The sequence below is a fragment of the Pteropus medius genome, unplaced genomic scaffold, assembly GCF_902729225.1.
Source record: "Pteropus medius unplaced genomic scaffold, Ma_sr-lr_union100, whole genome shotgun sequence".
Classification (NCBI taxonomy): Eukaryota; Metazoa; Chordata; class Mammalia; order Chiroptera; family Pteropodidae; genus Pteropus; species Pteropus medius.
The window spans coordinates 9443396-9463037 of record NW_024347791.1 but is presented as its reverse complement, the minus strand read 5'-3'; the positions used below and the strand labels follow the sequence as shown (position 1 = coordinate 9463037).

The 19642-nt window shown below is 40.3% G+C and overlaps 1 protein-coding gene across 9 annotated transcripts in view; it reads left to right on the top strand.

Annotated features, from left to right (window-relative positions):
• ANO4 (anoctamin 4) overlaps nt 1–19642 on the top strand; it is a 329614-nt gene that overhangs the window by 5212 nt on the left and 304760 nt on the right. For all 9 annotated transcript variants that reach the window (XR_005656166.1, XM_039877984.1, XM_039877989.1 and 6 more), the window contains exons 2-3: nt 6998–7081; nt 14924–15175. Coding sequence is in view for 8 of the 9 variants with exons in the window: in XM_039877984.1 (XP_039733918.1) it covers nt 6998–7081; nt 14924–15175 (336 nt within the window). In the remaining variant the exon portion in view is untranslated. The remainder of the gene's footprint in view (nt 1–6997; nt 7082–14923; nt 15176–19642) is intronic.

The window sequence follows — 19642 nt, the reverse complement described above, 5'->3', positions numbered from 1 at the left end:
TACGAGGCTCCCGCACCCCTCCTTGTTGATCCTACCCATATGACTTAGTTCCTCTCTTGGGACCTCTCAGGATAAGTCCTCTCCCTAACAGTCTTCATTTTGTGCCCCTCTGTGGGCTGTAAAATTTCAAAGCAATGACTATATCTTTTATCTGTGTGCACAGTGCCTGGCACATAGTAGGTGATGAATATGGCTCTCTGACTGACCGAAGGACAGAATGAAGGATAGTAGGGGGCAGTACTCCAAGCACATGTTTTTAAAAACTCATTTAGTTACAAAATAAATCCAAGAAACTATTCGATGACGTCGCTTATTTTTGCCCTCCACCACCTGGCACGTTTTTATTATGCAACCTAGATACTCATGGTCAGCATGGATTAGGATCCTTTCCATTAATGAGCTGCAATAAAGCATGTACAGATTATTTTACCTTCAGCCTTTCACGTTTTAAAAGTTTCTAGGGTAAAATTAAATTTTTATTTTGATCCTATGAAGAAACATTTTAGTTTTTCCCTTTCAAACATCATGCTCTTTTTAATAGGCATGTTGATTTTTCCATTGGAATGTAGTCCTAGACAAACAGTCCACAGCTGCCAAGGAAGTTTCTAGAACAAACCAGCATGTTTTGTGAGTGCTTACGATGTGTCAGGCACCATCGTGGGTCCTGGAAGTAAAAACAAAAACTGCATGTTTTCATGAATCTTACGTTGTAGTAATACGGCACGGATCTTTGCCTTCTGGGAAAAAAAAAATGGAAATAGAATACAGGATTTTCAACATTGAATGGAGTAGGTGCAAGTAGGAAAGAAAAAAAAGGTAAGGATTTCTCTAGGGTTCTTGAAAGGGCTTTTGTCACTGTGCCTAACGCCTGCTAGAGTAGAATCAAAGGGAAGCTGAGATAATGAGTACCAGGTATGGTGTTTAAAATGCAGGAATGTTGATTCAGTATTTGAAAGCTTACTAGGGGCTGTGGTAAACATTTATTGTACCTTCTATGCATTAGGCAGAGCCAGAAACTGTGGTCATAAGATGAATAAAGGATGGCTTTGCCCTTTGGGAGTTTAGGTCTAGCTCAGATGCAGTGGAAGATGCAGAGGACGATGCTATGGCTGCTAGTACTACCTGCCCTGCTTGCTTCCTTGTGCTGTTGCAAAAATCACATGAAAGCAAATGTCAAAATTTTGTGAAAACCTAGAAAGTCCTATAGCAGTGTAGTATATAGCACCATGGTGTGTTTATCGTCCTTATTGTAGTATCAAAGAGATCTGCTTTTATAGGAAAATTTCTGGTGAGTGGAGACACACTTGCTAGACTCTGATGGATTCATCAGCACTTCAGAGAGACCTCCTAAGGTACCAGTTGCTCCCTGGAGTCAGCTTATGTCCTCTGTATGTGGTAAGCAGTCAATGTTTTTTGAATGAATGAATTTCAATCACAGTATAAAGGAGGAAATTGAGGCCCATTCTTAGTGTTTATTTTTCCTGAAGAATTGAACCTGAACCTTTTATCTTTATTTATTGATCCTTTTTATTTTTAATAATGCTTTAAAGCATTATTTAATAATGTTTTAAAGCATTTTTCATCCTAAATTAACAAAGCTACTTCACCTATATTTTGGTTAGTATCTGCTTGTGGTATCTTTTTATATCTTTTTACATTTAACATGTCTATGTCCTTATGTTTTAGCTGTTTCTCTTATAAACAGAACTTAGTTGATTATTTTTTAGAAATCCATTGCAACAATCTTTTAAACAGCAAATTTATACCATTTACATATATTGTTATTACTAATGTATTTGTTTTACTTCATATTTTCTCTGTCTTGTTTTTCTCCTGTACTTTATTCTCATTTATTTTTTTTCTGTCTTGTTTTTCTCCTGTACTTTATTCTCATTTATTTTTTTTCTAAGTTGAGTTTTTTTGTTAAATCCCTTCTCTCATTTTTCTCCACTATCTCCCACCTCCTCCAACACAAACAGAAATAGTCTATTTCTGTTGTTTTGATAATTTCTCTTCTACTTAAACCTTACTCAACAAATTCTACATTTATTCATTACACTAAACTTAATTGGTCAGCCGTTCCCCTGAACAATCCTTTGACTTGAACACCTAGCTCCTGGCTTGTATAATATTATTATTTAGTATTTTAGTTCTAATTTTTTAATCTCCCAAATTAGACATTATAATTCTCACTTTATATTAGCAGTTTTTGTTTAGATTTGCCTACATATTTACTCGAATTCTGCATTCGGTGGAAAGGCATATACAGGAATGGTACTCGCTTTCTTGCTGTGGTTAAGATAGTTTGAATGTTGAGATGATTTTTTTTTGTTATAAGATCATACTTTTTATGAGTATACCCAAAATAATTTAAGATAAAAAGTACGTTAATTTTGTCACACATTTCTTTTAAGTGGGGTCTCTGAAAACAATACATGAGATGATGTCTGTCTTGTTCTCTATAAAATCTCAGTGCTTAGCACCGAAGATAAAATGACTGTCAGAGATGTGGCACCAAATACGGCAGGAATCCACCTAACCCAGCTTGTGATATTAATTTGTCCTCCTTCTCTCTTTGCCTCTTTCTCAAATATTTGTCTCGTGTAAGGCACACCACGTATTAATTCCACCTTTGTGACTTCTGAGAAGTGTGACGTTGAGCCAGTTCCCTAATTCCGTGAGCCTCATCTCTATAGTGGGATAATCATAGTGACCTTAAGTGAGTTGTTTTGACGCTTAAATGAAATAATGGATGCAAACGAAGTAATGTTTAGCGTAAGGCTTGGTAAAGAGCAAGTGCTCAGTAACTAGTGTTGTGTAATTCTACCGCCATCTCATTTTCTTAATTATTTTTTCAGAATTTTCATTCCTGGTTTGTCCTGCCATGATTTCTGCCTCTCTTTGTTTCTTGAAAAAAATTATTGTGAACTAGAATTTACATATAGACAGGTGGGTAAGAGAAATTTATAATTTAACAAATATATGTAATTTAGCAAATAACTATACCCCATGTGACCACCACCTCTGTCAATGAAACATTCCCAGCCTCGCAGAACCGAATGCCTACTCCCTGTACCCTTCCGCAATTCAGAATGCCTTCTTTACCTATAAAAGGAACCACCAGGCTGACTTTTGGGCTAATTATTGTTACTCTTCTTTACCTTTTTTACCATCTACATATACATCTATAAACAATATAATTGAGTTTTGTGAAATTTTCATAAATAATTATGTATTATTTTGTGTTGCTTCTCTCAGTCAACATCATGATTGTGAGATCCGTCCATAATATTTTCTAGAGCGTGACTTCATGTTTTTTGCTGTATGGTATTCCATTTTATAGATATCTTAGGTCTTTTTAAGTATAAAAATAATAGCTAGCATTAATTGAGCACTTTCTATGTGTTGTCTTATAAGGTATGTGCCTTTATTATTCCCATGGTACATATGAAGAAACAAAGTGACATAGAGATGAAAAAAATGTGCCCAAGGATTGGAACCAGGTATCTAATCTAGATTCTGACTCCAGAATTTACAAAGTTTCTTAGTCTCATTCGTAGTCTCAAGCTTTTCCACTGGTGACCTGTTTTAAAAAAATTTAACTCCATTTGGTTCCTAAAGGATTAAATGGATATTCCAGCCTTCTCATAAAATCTAGCACTTAAAAAAAATTCCTGTTTGGAGAAATACCTCCTTTATACAGTGTCACCTTGCATCGTAACTGCCACAGGTCTTTGTACTTTTGCTCTTTGAGTCTTTTTGAAATAGCGCCACCAAGATTACACCCTAGTTTTACCATTCATGTATGATTTATATATCAATAGTTTCACCATTCATATTTATTCACAGGCTTTCATTCCTAATTTGAGCATTCTGCTTCTTTGTTGATTGCTAATTTTTCAGTGTGTTTTCCTCCATTTCTTCCCATTCATAGGCATTTCTGTGCTTGCGACTCTGTCACTCTTCTCTCTTTCTCTCCCCATCTTTCCTTTCCCTCCTCCCTCTTCTATCTCCACCTTTAATGCCATTGACCTTGTCCCTGGAAAAATCTCCCTCCCAAAATTCTTTAAGGACAGATCATGAGTGAAGGGTTTAAAAAGAATTAGGAATGACAACTTTAGTTAAAATAGTTCAATATGTTTTAGGTCTGGATTTTATTGATTCAGCTGATTCCACAAATATATACTGAATTATTTGCTAACTATGCTTTTTGTATAACTGATAACTTTTATTAACCATACCCCATTCTTCTCACTACCCAAAAGTGAGAAAAGCATTATCGTCACCATTTTCATTTGGTGGGGAAGAAGGCAGTTCGAACTGCGGAAGGGTGGAAAAAAGAAGACTAAAGGAAGGCAAAAGCTCGATCAAGTTCAGCATTTGTATTCAGCAAAAACTGGGCTTCAAACCTAAGTCGGCTGACTCCCAGCTGAATGCCCTTTCTCTCTGATCACAGTGACCCCTAGTGAAGTTATAACGAATAGGAAGGGGAAATCGTCATTGGTTTATTCTTTCTTTAATTTCATGCATTCCTTTTTCCTACCAATAAACAAACATGTATTGAGGATTTGTCTTATGCCAAGTATGATGCTAAGTTCTGAAAATTACAAAATTAACACCTGGGTCTGCCGTTGACAAATGGTTTAGGTTAGGATACATGTAAGCCAGTACAGATATGCCCCGCTTTTTGAAAGTTTGTATTACATGACTTGACTTCTGTGAAAGACCTACATTAGAAATCTGAAGAGGATTTTTGCTTTTAAATTCATGGTAATTGCTTCTTTGCTTTACATCATTTCGGCTGGCTTTTATAAATTGAAGGTTTGTGGCAACCCTCTGTGGAGCAAGTCTTAACTGCACCATTTTTCCAGCAGGCTCAGAGGATGGTTAGCATTTTTTTAGCAATAAATTTAAGGTATGTACATTGTTTTTTAGCCATAATGCTATTGCGCACTCAGTAGGCTGCAGTATACTGTAAACATAACTTTCGTATACACTGGGAAACCAAAAAAATATGCATGACTTGCATATTTTGACTTGCATATTGTGACAGTCACTTTATTGTTGGGTCTGGAATGGAACCCGCAATGTCTCCGAGAGGTTTGCCTATACAGTCTCTCCTGCTCATCTCTGTCGGGGCTGTGCCTGTTACTCAGGAAGCACCCTAGAGAGTAGAGATGGTCTGGGGATGATTCTTAGCGGAGTTGGACACATCCACTTGCTAAAATCATTTTTCCCACATTAAAATAGTTTTAAAATATATATACATATTTTTGCATTGTACCTCCCAGTTTGTGGACCTGCAGTGGCCTTGATGTGGCCCCTAAGGGCCACCACTGTTTCTCTGCCCTCTGGCTCACCACCTGCTTTTGTCAATACTTTCCAGCTGCCTTCAAACCCAGGCACATACAGACACCCCTGCAGATGACTCCCATTTCCTTCCTTCTCTGTCTACGTGCTTGCAGTTCTTCCTAAGGACACTCACCTACAAAGCCATCTTCTCCGCTAATCTACATTGTTCTCGTTAAAATCTGACTCTTGCTATGTCTCCAGAAACCCTTTTCCTTTGAATGCATTTGGCAAGTTCTTAATAATTATTTTTTTCCCTTCAGACTTATAACTTTCACCATTATAGATCATGGTTTCAGAGTTTTCCTAGTATCACATAACAAAATATTCAGGTATTTCCTTCAGGCTCAGTTTTGCAAACATTACTATAATGACTCTTGGTCTCTAACCTGTAGTGTTCTATGTTAGACAGTGTGTATTCATTTTGATATCCTTTTCCCTTTTGTCCCAAGATAACTCGCAAATTATAGTCCTGACCTTACTCCCAAAATTTGCCATGAAATATCTCGCTTTTATTATTATTTTTGCATCGCTCTAGTATGTCGATAGTCTTTGGAAACAAATGATGTCATTCTATTTATAGCAGTCTGTTTTTAGTAGTTCGATCACTGAAAACGTCAAATCCTAGAAAATATAGCATTCTTACGCGAGATGCACTTTTTTATTTTCTAAACGGGAAAAGGGTTAAAATTAGTTATTTATGACCTGCCATGTTTCATAAACAAATTTGAAGCAGTTCCCATCTCGATTTGAGCTCTGTTCTGTCACATGCTATAGTGTGACCCTGAGCCACCCCGAGTCTCAGCCTTCCCATCAGAGACGTGGGGCGATGCCTGCCCTGTTTTACCTTGTATGTGACGTGAGAATGGGGGTGAGAATGCTAAGATGCTATGTAAATGTGAGGTTTGTGTTCTTTTGCCTCTTCTGTCTAGAATATTTCCTGTCCACCATAGTGAGGAACTCTATGTGGTGTGTTGTACTTTTAGCCTTGAAGGGAATCACATCCACTTTAATCTCTGTCTCCGCTGCCACTTCTCCCATGGTTTGGCCACTGTCGCCTCTCATCAGGATTATTGCAGCTGCCTCGTAGAGGAGTCTTTCTCTCTCTCATGTCCCCTCCTGTCCACTGTTCTCCATGCTGCCAGAAGTGATCTTTTTGAAATGAAAATGGGATCCTGCTCTCTAGGCAAAATCCAAACTTCTTAATGTGGTTTATAGTCTGGCCGTGGCCCACATCTCCTTTTCTTACACTATTCAGCTGATAACTCACAGGGTTGTCTATGGTGATAGCTCTCTGCCTGGATCTTTCTCCTTAGATGTCACTTCCTCCAGGAAGCCTTACCTGATACCCTCTAGTCTTGATCAGGTGTCCTCTCACCTGCCCCCGCTACCCTCCCCCAGCACTCTTCACCCCACTCCCCCATTATAATAACAGTGACTTTGAACCAAAATTGTCTGTGTGGGCCGTCTGGATTGTTTGTTGAAATGTTCAGACTGCCTGGCACCTAGCACTTCCTACGTGTGGATGAATGAGTGTGAGACTGCCCAGACACAGAGCTGGTTTATTTACCAGCAGTCATACAGTTAGTTACATTGTGGTCACGGTGTCACTCAGAATACAACTGACCTTCTCTTATTTTCTTAACAGACAAAGACGCGAGTAGCGGGAGTTATAACCTTTCCACCGCCACGACAGGCAGCTACTACAGTTGTGTCAGCCAGATCACCATAGGTGAGCAATTGTGTCGTTTTGTCTTATAAACATTGTTATTGCTTGGGGTGGGTGGGCCAAGGAAGGAGTGAGTAGAAAATGCAGTCGTATAAGCATTTTATTTTCAGAATCAGAGCAATTGCTTGTGGACGGCACCTGCTGGAGCGCCCTCTTGTGGGCGCCTTGTTGCTTTTGCATAGAAATGAACGGAGGCAGTGGGGTCCAGAGAGATTTAAAAAATCCAGGTTTGCCCAACTTTTCATCATTTGTTTTAACTCTTTCATTTGTGTATAACCTGTGTGATTATGTACTTAATGTTAAAAATGACTTTTAAAGATTTTTGTTCATCTAATTTAAAAATAAATTTTATGTCATCGCTGTAAATAGGAAACGTATGTTATTTCTCATAAGTCTGTATGAAATGTAGGCATACAGTACATGAGAAGTGTGAGGTGTATGGATGTACGTGGACAATAACAACAAACCAGTGTTAATGAATGCTACCTACGCTTCGAGGACTCCTGTTTGTACCAGCCACTCTGTCCCCTGACTTCTCAGAAACTCGAAGTCTGCAGCTTGGGGCATGAGGTTTTCCATCGCTCCCCTCCTCATTGAGGGTTCCCCGCCAAGGGACAGTAAGACACTCTGTGCTCACCCAACACTCTCTCCCAGCTGCCTTTCTACGCAACCTTAAGCATGTTTTATTTTGGTCAAAAAAGAAAGAGTGACCCTGATTACTTTTCTGTTTACCGAATCCTTCCTCTCCCACTTCCTTTCAAAATGTCCTTGATTCTAGAATCTCAGCTACTGACTTAGAAGAAAAAAAAATGATAATTGCAGCTACTATCTATTCGTTCTTCTTATTTGCCAGGTGCTTTTGACCCTTGACATACGTTGTTTTACTTAATTAACTCCGAGGAAGGTACTGTTATTTCTCCATTTGTCAGATGAGGAACTTGCTGTTTGCCACCCAGCCAGAAATTTCAATCCAGGTCTGCTTGACACAGCAGCTCTTGCTCTTAAACACTGTATCATGGTTTCTTAAACACCAGTATTATGGACCTCTACAAAAAGAATAATTATGACCCTCTATGATGGATTGAAATTATTTTTATTCTAAGGATAGTAAAGTATGTTCAAACATAAAACTAAATATGTTCCTATATTCCAAATAGCCATAAAAAATCAAATTTACATATAAAATTTAAAACACTGTCAAGCAAAAACAAAACAAATTTACCACGTTAATTTAATATGGTGGATGTTGTTATTTTGCTAGAATGCAGTCACTGCTGGTAACGCACTGTGGCACTGGCTGCAGAGATGTAGGTCCAGACAGCTTTACTACTGGGTATCGATGGGATGGTAACTCTGCTTTGCTACCACCTTTCCCTGTCTACCCCACTGTGAAATCTCTGCTAATACTCACTCAGGTGAGGTGATTAGATCTTCATTTGACATGCATGTACCTCGACATATTTCTCTCTCTCTCTTTCTCATTAAGTGTACCAGTTGGGGCCAACTTGATGGAAACACCCAATCAAACCCAGGCACTAAAATTAACTGGCGGAACTTGGTTCACAGTATGCACCTATTAATTTTAGGTGATTAAATTAACTTTAAAATGGAAAGTAAAAAAAAAATTTAAAAATTCTTGTGGGGCGCTCATGGACCCTGGTTTGCAAATAATACATAAAATGTCATTCCTAAAGACATATGTTAATCCCCAGGAAGTCATTTGGAGTTCAGCGTAGGAGAGTGACAAGATGAACATGTCAATGAAAGAAGGTTATTCTAGTGGGGAACAGAATGCATTTCACGTGGGAGAATAGCTGCGGTCTTGACGTGAGACGGTAATGAACTTGGCAGGTGGATAAAAGGCGGGTCTGGAGGGGGAGGCGTGGCAGAGCTGCCAGGGCTAGTCATTGACTGGATATGGGAAAAGATAAGTGTGCCTTGAGCTTTTGAGTTAGGGTGACGGGGAGTCTGAACTATTCCTAGCAGTCAGGAAGAGGATTCAATGGCTGTAGGTTAGATGTGTTGGGATTGAGGTGCCTGTGAAACTGCTGCCACCTTGAAATGTTCCACAGGAAGCTGGAAATGGGGAGAGAACGGGCAGGAGCTGAAGACGAGCTTGTAGAGAGCCAAGGACCAGTCTCCAGGGGAGGTGCAATTAAGGTAGAAATGATGACAGAGGGAGGGAGACCAAATGAGCACATGTCTTGGAAAGCCCAAAGAATTTGTAGAAGGGGAGACTGAGGAGAGTTAACGTCTGCTCTGGTGACATCCCAGAGAGTCGTATCTGTGGATGGTGGTTTGGGAGCCAGCCTGCAAAGCTCTGAATAAGGAGTGATGAGCTGTGGATAGAGACTTCTCCTTTAAGGGACTTGTTAGTGAAAGTGGAGGGGTCGCTAGTGAGGAGCATATAATAGCTAACCCTCTGGGAGCTTTCTTTGTGCCAAGTGCTGTTCTAGGTACCTTTTCTCTACTCATCTTATCCTCACGACCATCCTGTGAGGTAGATACTATTATTTTCTCCATTTTATAGATGAGAAAACTAAATTCTCTAGAGGTTAAAAAAGGTTACGAAGGATACATGGGCAAGAGCTGGGATTTGTACTTAGATAATGTATCTCCCATTGGACAAAACTTTTGCCACTTGCCATCTTGGCAGCCTGGCCAGCCATGGGCCAAGTGCCCTCCCCTGGTCTACTTAGCTGCGGCCACCATGTCAGGGTGGTATAGGTTGAATCGTGTCCCCCAAAAGGGTGTGTCAAAGTCCTAACCCCTGGTACTTGTGAATGTGATATCATTTGGAAATAGGGTCTTTGCACATGTAACCAAGTTGAGATTATATCAATTAGGGTGGGCCCTGATCCAATGCGATCTGTGTCTTTATATGAAGGGACACAGACATACGGGGGACACCATGGGATGGTGAAGGCAGAGGTTAGTGCGATGTATCTGTACGTGAAAGCGCACCAAGGGCTGTCAGCAGCATCAGAAGCTAAGAAAAGGGTAGGGATCAGATTCTCCCCTAGGGACTTCAGAGAGCCCGGCCCTGCTGGCATCTTGATTTTTATACTTCCATCTCCAAAACTGAGAGAGAATACACTTCTGTTGTTTTCTGCCACCCAGTTTGTGATACTTTGTTATAGCAACTCTAGGACACTAATATAACAGGTTCTTATGGAGCTATGTAGTTGCCTCTGGAGGGGAGGTGGGTGTGACAGACAGTTTTCTCAGAAGGTGATGGGACAACTGAAAGGCTCTTGAATGTTGCTTCAGTTCCCTGACTCAAAATGGTTGAAACCATAAGGAAATTTATTAGTTTACTGAACAGGATAGACCAGAGGCAGAGAGAGCTATTCTTATGATAGGATGATTAAGCTCCAAAATGATGTCGTGAAGGACCTTCTCCCCTTTGCATTGCTCAGAGAGTTTGTCTTTGTGGTGGCAGCCACATGGCTGCCATGGTTCCACGAATTGCATTTAGACACAACAGTGATCAGAGAGAAAGGCGCTTTGGTGCCTTCCTCCGGCTTTCATTCGTGGAACTGAGAAGTTTTGTTCTGAAGAGCCTCGGAGACTTTTCCTATCTCATTGGGTGGGACTGGGTCACATGACCATCGTTGATCCAATCATTGACCAGGAGGATGCAGATTATCTTCAGACCCATATTGAGGGAGGGGAGGATGAGGTTGACTTGCCCTCAGTCGCATGGCTGAGTGGGGTTGGGATGAATTCTCAAATAGAATATGACTCTGTTGGGAGGAAGGAGGGGGATGGATTCTGCACAGGCATCAGGCGGTGTCCAACGCCCACAGTCTGTCCAGCACGAAGCACTTTTGCAATATTTGTAGTAAAAGCAGAAGATAATTAACAATCTTAGCTCAGAGTAGTGGAGGGAGGGCAGATTGCTAGATCATCCAAGTTCTTTTTTAAAAGCTCCTTTTATTTTTCATTTCCTTCACTTTGGTTTTTCTCTTACAGAATAGTCATTTCACAAGGAAGTGTGATATCTGTGAAGGAATTCCAGTTAAGAAAATATCACACTTGTGGATTTCCTATTATTGTAATTTCTGTAGGAACTATGTCCTGCCCAAAGCAGAGTTGCCAAAAAATTTCAAGAAATACAACAGTGACTCCTTTTGAAATCATTATTTGTTCATAAGACCTTTGGATACCTCCTTATTTTCTGATAGTAAACATGCATCTTACCCACGTCTGAGAGATTTAAGGACTTTATCGTTAATTAACATCATTTTTTTTCTCAAGACAGCCTGCAGTTTTGAGTTTTCCTTACATGTCTCTCTCTACGATTTTGAGTCTAGTGGGTGATAGTGTTGACATAGAACTTAAAGAGAGCTGAGACCTGCTCCTTCTGTGGGGACAGGATGGTGGGTGAGGGAGAATGGCAGGCTACTAATGTGACATTCCTGTTACTTGCCTCTTGGACACTTGGATGCCAGCCATTCCCCTGGATGGTTAACCCTTTCAAAATACTTCGTCCTCATTGCCACTTTTAAATTTAGGCTGGTCCATTTATATTCCATCACAACTATGTAGACCTTATATCATTATATCATTTGTATAAACATGGATTAAAATATTTGCTAATGAACTCCATTTCTGGAGTGAATGATATAGTAATTTCCTCATCTAAAAAAAAAACTTGCTAGCTATGTGAACAATATCCTTTCAAAATTAAGTATATGTTATAAATCAGATATAACTTTATAAAAGAACTGGTAAAACCTGAAATTGTGGAGAGTCCAAAGTTCTTTGGGACTATGAAGCAACTCGCTTTCGCACCGTGCTCTGTTCTGTATCACGAACCCCACCCCGCCCCCTGGGAGCTTGGGAATATGGAACCAGAAGAAGGATTTAAGCGAGTTTCTGAATGAAGCTACAAAGCAAGGAAACACATGGTTCTGTAATTATTCTTCTTGTGAAAGGATTCTCTGGTGTACATAGAAGGTAACGCGTTTTCCCATTTTTAATAAAAACGTAATGGGACATCGATTGAAATGGAGCATTCTGGAATTTCATTTCTGTGGCCCAGGACACTCTTAGCAGCTGTGGGAGGTCCGAGAGTATCGATCAGCAAATGCAGTAAACACATTTGCATCAGAGGCTGAGTCCAGCAGACGCGCTCAGGGGCAGGCAGGCAGGTCAGCAGGATTCACCTTGGTCTGCCACCGCGGCTCTGGCTCTTTTGCTCTTCCAAACATTGAGAATTTGTGTTCCGGTTGGATATTTCCAAACATTGAGAATTTGTGTTCCGGTTGGATATTTCCAGAGTCTCCATATCCCCCACTCGAAGATTTCCGTGCTTAGTTACTTTTAGGAAAGTGAACAACCAAGAAAAATGTAAACAACTTGGTCAGTGTGTCCTCAAGTTAGCATTTCCCTTCCCTTGAACATTCTGGTTCATTCAAATCCCTCCACGAAAAATTGTTCAGAAAGGAGTAAGTAACCTAAGAGCGATTTATGGGGAGACAGGCCCTTTCCAGCCCCCAGAATCCCTCTACCACCCACTCTACTCAAGGCAGGGTGGCTCAGTGGTCTAGAGCACCTGTGTTGTCTCTAGTGACCCTGGGCTTGAATCTTGACCATTATTTCTGTGTAGCTGTTGACCTTGGAGAAATAGCAATGTCTCTTAGCCTCAGTTTCCTCATCTGGTCAATGGGAATAATAGTACGTGCCGACAGGGTTATTGTGAGGTTTAAATCAGGTGGTGCTCTGCACAGCGCCACTAAGTTAGATGGTATGGTAATTTTTAGTGGATTTATTATTTTATGACAATGAAGTCTATTGTTCATTCCAAGGTTTCAGCCATGCCTTCTCTGGGGATGACTGCTAGACTGATGACTCTGGTCCCGTTTCTTCTGATCTTCATTTCCATTTTTTTCCATCTTCCTGCCACATAGATATTTCCACTAAAGTTCCAACTCTTCATGCCTAAAAACACACCCAGACTTCCTCAGCCCTTGCAAAACCAGACCTTCTGAGGACACAGTTAGGTGAGGGAATCCACCATTCTGGTTGCCACAGGTCTTCTCTGACATCTTGCTAGTGGGGCACAAAGCTACCTGGTGGCCCCACACGCCTTTCTTTCCATCTCTGTGTTGCACATCTCTCGAACCTCTTTTCCTTTCTTGCTGCCCACACTTAAATCGTGTCCCTTAATAACGCTCACCTGGTCTCCAGTTCATAGCCTCTTGCATCTGGGAAGAATTCAGTTAACAGTGGGGATCTACTGAGTGCCAGCTCTGAGTCTAGCTTTGTGCCAGGTACCGGTAGGAGAGGAGTGAGGGAGAGTCACAGAGGAACACTGGGAGGGAGTTTCAAAGATGACTGAGACACCCTCTGACTTTGAGGGATGCTCAGTTCATGAGGGAGGCACATGGAGAGAAAGGACACTTGGCTGTGAAGTATGGGCAGGGACTGTGACATGTCTGTGTTCTAGTGGTTTCTGGCACGGCAAGGGAAGGCTGCCCCACACCGTCGTTCGGTCTCCTCCCTTGTTACCTCAACACCCACCCCCCAATTTGGACTTTCTCTCCATACACCTCCAGACTCACACATCAGCATCTATTACTGGGCCTCTCTTCACTGTAGTGAAGGTAGCTTGGGGAAGTCAGAAAGCTTCCTAGAAGAGGTCACCACCAGAAGAAGAGACAGATTCTGCTGCTATTAATTTGATTATTCCAGTCCCCACTTCAGAAATGTTCAGGAATATTGTTTTGCCTGCCAAATAAAATCTTGTTTTCTTACCTTGGCATGTAAGACCCTCAGCTGTCATGTATCAACCTACCTTTCCATTCTTGTTTTTTTTTTCTGATACTTATCTTCTATTCTTAAATTCTGTGTCTTGGTTGCAAATGCAAAGGTTTGCCGAGGTGAGACATGTAAGACAAATGAGTGAAGGAGGCTAGGAGTAAGGTATTAGAGAGTGGTGAGGTCTGTGGCAGACTGGAATTCCCTTACTCCACCTCAAGAGGGTGTCTGCTGTGGTTGCTTCAGCTGACAGTTGCTACGTGGGAATGTGGCCCATTGTTGCTTGATTTATTTTTAGGAGAATATCAAGAGATTTTTCAAGAGAAGCTAGAAAGCTGAATTTTTCTCTAAAATTTTATTGTTGGTGAATTTTAATTTGGTTTTATTTCATATTACGAAAAGTGTAGACTAAAAACACATCTGTAGGACAGATATATTCCTCTGGCCTCTAGGTTGCAGGCCTTGCCTATGAGGTCAAGTTCATGCCACCTTCTTCATGATCTAGTCCTTCCACTAAAAGGGCTCTCTCCCCTGATATCCTGCGGGGAAATTTCTGTCCTATTTTTAAACCATTTCTTTCATTTTATTTTGTACTATGGTTAGTTGTACTTTAGTGGAAGAAACAGATTTTGGAGTCAGACAGATCTGGGTTCAAATTCTGCTTCTGGCCCTTACTGGCTTTTTGACCTGGGGCAAGTTGAGATCTAGTTTCTTCATCTATAAAATTGAAATTAGTAAAATTCTTCTTGTACAATTGCTGTGAGGATTTGAACCCCTTATGCAAAGTGTCCAGCACATAGGCCTTCAGGTATTTTCTTATGAACAAAAGTCTTACCTCCTCTGCTAAAGGCAAAGACCTGGCACTGAGCACATAGTATGTGCTTAATAAACATATGTCAAATAAATGAAAATGATCCATCATCTGCCATGATTCCTGCCTGCTTATTCATAAAGTAACATGCATCCTTACCTCAAGTGGTGTTTGCTTTGACTCATAAATAAGATTTCTGGGAAATATAAAAACCACTACAGTATAAGGCTTTGATTGCTGCTCCTAACCTAATGTGTTTGTCTCGCCAGGTTACGATGTTGCTGGGCCTGTTGCAATTGGGCTCACCCACTGGAAAAATCCATATGCACAAGGCAGACCTACCCTCCCATCAGATCTGCCTCTCTTCGTCTCCAAAGATGCAAGCATCCCTGTGTATCACCAATCCCTCACTCGAAAGACCGACCTGGCCACGCCTTTGTCCTGCCCAGCCTCACTGTCCATCACTCCAGTGCCTTCGTACAGCAGCAGCAGCCAGGAAACTCTGAGTCAAGACACGACAGGTAACATAGTTGGCTTCCTGTGGGAGATTCGGGACTCGGTATATTTAGGTTCACGCATTTGTCTGCTCACCAAATTGCATCTGTGTTTCTGCTTGTGTGATGTTACGGACTCCAGCAGTTTCCCCATATTAATAGCTTGGCTGTACCAGAAGGAAGGTTGGATGTGTTCAAAATATTTGGCTTAAGTCTATATTTGACCTAGTACTATTTGGTAAAATGATCATCTGGAAATCAACCTGGAGTTAGAATCCCAAGTTTTGTCATATGACTTTTTGTTGGTTTGCTTAATTTCTTTAATCCTCTATTTAATGACAAGGTATCTATCTTGTACTAAACTCTTGTAGTCAAAAAGTCATGCAGAACAGTTGGATCTGTGTCAGGGGTCTGTACACCACTGCCAGTGGGTCAGATCTGGCCTGAGTAGTTCAGCCCAAGAACTAAAAATAGTTTTGATTTTTAAAAATGATTGGTGTCTTAGTCTATTTGGGTTGCTATTATAACAAAATAGCACCGACTGGATAGTTTGTAAACAACAGAAATTTATTTCTCACATTTTTGGAGGCTGGAAGTTCAAGGTCAGGGTGCCAGCATATGGTGGAATGAGGGCCGTCTTCTGGGTCTCAGACTTCTCATATGTCCTCACATGGCAGTAGGGTCTAGGGAGCTCGGTGGGGTCTCTTATAAGAACACTAATCCTGTTAATGAGGGCTCCACCCTCATGTCCCCAAGCACTTCCCAGGGGCCCTACCTCCTAATACCGTCACATCAGGCATTAGGATTTTAACATGAATTTTGAGGAGACACTAACATTCAGACCATACAGCTGGAAAAAAATTAGGAGAGTAATGATATTTTGAGACACGGGAAAGTTATGTGAAATTCAGATGTTAGTATTCATTTATAAAGTTTTGTTGGGACACAGCCACACTCACATATTTACGCATGGTCTCTGGATACTTTCTTGTGAGTAATTGTGGCAGAGACCATATGACCTGCAAAGCCTAAAATATTTACTGTCTGGCCCTTTGCAGAAAATTTTTGCTGACTGCTGACTATGCAATCCTTGGGGGTCGCAACTTAAACAATCAGGGCAAGAAAACTGCTTACAACATCTTGCCCTAAAATTTACGACTTATATTACGCTTTAAATGAGTTACAGAAAGTTTTGCCTATGCAAGGATAGCCCGTTAATTGTTTTTACAATAAGTCTGAATTGGAAGTTTACTGTAAAATCCATCCTGCCACATTTTTCTTATATAGATATAGCATTTAGAGATAATGGTCAAGTTGGCTAAATCCAACGTGCAATTCCTGTTCTGGAAATCCAGTCTTTGAATGTCTACACTCAGCATTCACAGTGCCACTCAACAATCCATAGGAGCTGCCACCTAGAGATGAGATGCTTATATTGCAGAAGTTCCAGATGATCAAAAGCAATCTTTAAAGCAGCAGATTGCAGACTCCACTAAATGTTCAGTCACCACTGAATTTGTTAAAAATGAAGATTCCTGGACTCCACCCAGGGGATGCTGTGTCTGTGCATAGAGTGAGCTTCAGCAGCCTGCCCGCTGCAGCCTGACCATCCTGGGAGTTTGATTCCCATACACACCTTCGGGGACGCCCTCTGAAGTGTCTTTGGTTAAATGACTAGATGGGAATGGAAGAGGTTGATACTGTAGAGTACTGGCGACATTTGCCTACCATCAACTCTACCACTGCAAAACTACCTATCTCTTGTCCTCAAGAAGGATTAGTTTGAGAGTAGAAAAATCATGATCTGGGGTGTGAACATTTTTCCATATGTCAGTTTGAAATCTGGATTTTGATGTCATCATGAAGGGAAATCGACTCTGATTGCTTTAAAATTTTTGTTAAATCTGAAGTTAAGAAATAAAGTGCTGCCTTTGGCCAGGTTAGCTGAAAGGTTATGACGTTTGTGACAAAAAGGAGTCCGAAATGGCAGCTGTCAGATTAACAATTTACCACGTTTCCCTTTGGGTTGGCTTTTCTCTATGCATAGAGCACTGTACTCTGATATTTGGAAGAGGTTTCTATTTTTAGCTTGTAGTTTTCAAAAACAAAAGCCCATAATTCTCTTCATTCCTTGGAACTGTCCATTAGCAATAAAATACTGAATTTTTCCAAGCAACTGGTATTATTGTTTGTATACCTACAAAGTAAGCCTGAACATTTAAAGATGTATTACACAAGCATGTGGTATTTTATTATAGAAAAATTTAGATGCTGGTATAGCTTCTATATAAATCTCAATGATGATTTATACAGAAAATTCTTACTAGAATTTATTAATCAAAAAATTTTTACCAGAATTTATTGATTTTAATATGTATTTTTGTGTGAAGCTTCAAGTTTCCTTTTTTCTTCTTGTTTTTTAAAAAATAAATTTTATTGTTTGTTTATACACACACGTGTGTGTGTGTGTGAGACTTTGGTTGCTAGTTTGAAAAAAACTCTGGGGTGAGGTAAGTCAGGTCAGGTGTATGAGAATGCCCTACAAATTTCAGACTTTGCTAGGCGTACACCCCTTCATATTTCTAAGGTGTCTTTCTTCTGCATAAACTGCAGGTCTGATGTAGAGGAGCCGATAAGTTGTAGGCACAAAATAACCATACAATTATTCATCGATTGTTGACATTTTCTTACGTTTAAGAATTTATCTAAACACATTTAAAAATCATTTTTTTCCATTTTATAAACCCCATTACTCTACAATTCTAGAAGCAGTTTAAAAAACATCAAATGACTAGAGCTTCTTGAGTTCTCGTGTTTTGAGCTGTTTTTACTCTCGCCACCATCCTGTTCCATCTTTCTTTCTCTTCATCATGTGACTAACTTGTACAGCAGGTTTTCTTGAATTAAAGATTACCTAATTCCACTTGCCACCGTGTGCAGTGGAGAACCTGTGAAACTCTGCATGGTGGCCCTGGATGTAGTGTTCTTTCCTCATGGCAGAAACGTTTTAATCACTGAATAAATGATAGCAGGTTAACTTGGAAAAACAGTCTCCAGTTATGGGCTTGCTCCATCCGTCCGTCCGTCCTGTCCATCCATCTGTCCATCTGACTATCCAACACATACAAAGTTCCTACTCTGTGCCATGTTCTGTGATAAATCCTTGGGATAGAAAATTGAGAAAGGCATCACCCCTGTCTGGGGAGCCCAAAATCTAGAGAAGGATAGAGATAAGTAAATCAAGTTATTTTAATTCAGTGTGATAAAAGCTTAGATAGAAGATTTCACGTTGGGCAATCACATACAGACGTACTTTTATTATTTAATTACTGTGCTGTTAAAATACTAATAGTATTTTAATATAAAGCTATACCAGCATCAAATATTCTATAAAAATATAACATTAAAATATATTAGCAAAATATATTGGGTACAAAAGATATTACTAAATTATTTCTTCAATTAGCAGAAGGTGAATTTGAGAGAACTGTAGGAAAGTTGGGAAACTGTCTCCATCTCAGATATTCTGTGTGGTTTTGATAATTTTTGATGACCAAGCTTTAAAACTTGCAGCATCACCACTGTACAATGTACATCTTTGGTCACTTCCCGCTCCCCCCCACCCCCAGCTGATTCTCAATCAGTTTCTGCCATTGTATTCAGTTCTCAGCTGCATGCTGATGACTCCAAAGCAACATTTCCCTGTCTGATTTCGCTGACAAGCTTTAAAGATGTACTTAGCCTGCCAGACTTTTCAGGCTGGATATATACCACACATTTTAAAGCTTATGTCTCGTAAGTAGAACTGTCTTCTCGTTGCTCTCAAAATTCAATTTATTACTCTATTTAATGGTGTTACAGTCTATCCAAACTCCAAGTATAAAAACTGGGTGTTTTAACCTTCTGCTGGCCATCAGCCTCCACAGCCAACTGGCTAACACATTCATAATGTCTGTCTTTGAACCATCTCTAATTCAAAGCCTTCTCTCCATCCCTACTGATACTATCTCAGCGTAATTTCTCGTCATCTCTACCTAGCTTAGTGCAGCCATCTTGTAACCAGCCTCTCTACATTTTAATTTTTCTGCGTCTACAGGGTTAGCTTTCCGAAATTCAAATCTCTCTCTCTCCCTCCCTTCCTCCATTCGTTCTTTCTACTTGTGCCCATGCCGCCTGGAACACATCAGTTGCTTCCCCATTGCCAGTAAACTGTAAACACTACATACATGGTACATGAGGGCCTTCCTAACTAGCTTTAACTGACCATATAGTATCTTTCTCTATTCTCTCTAGATGTATCCATGCAGTAGTTACACTTAATTCTTTACTGTTCCATAAAGATTCATGATTTTTCACATACTGTGCCATCTGTTTGGGTGTCCTTTTAGTCTCTAAACCCAGCTAAGAGGTGACCTCCTCTGAATTCTTTCCATTTTTTCTTTGCATTTCCATTAGCAATACCTCTAGACATCTTGAGTTTTGCTCTTATTACAG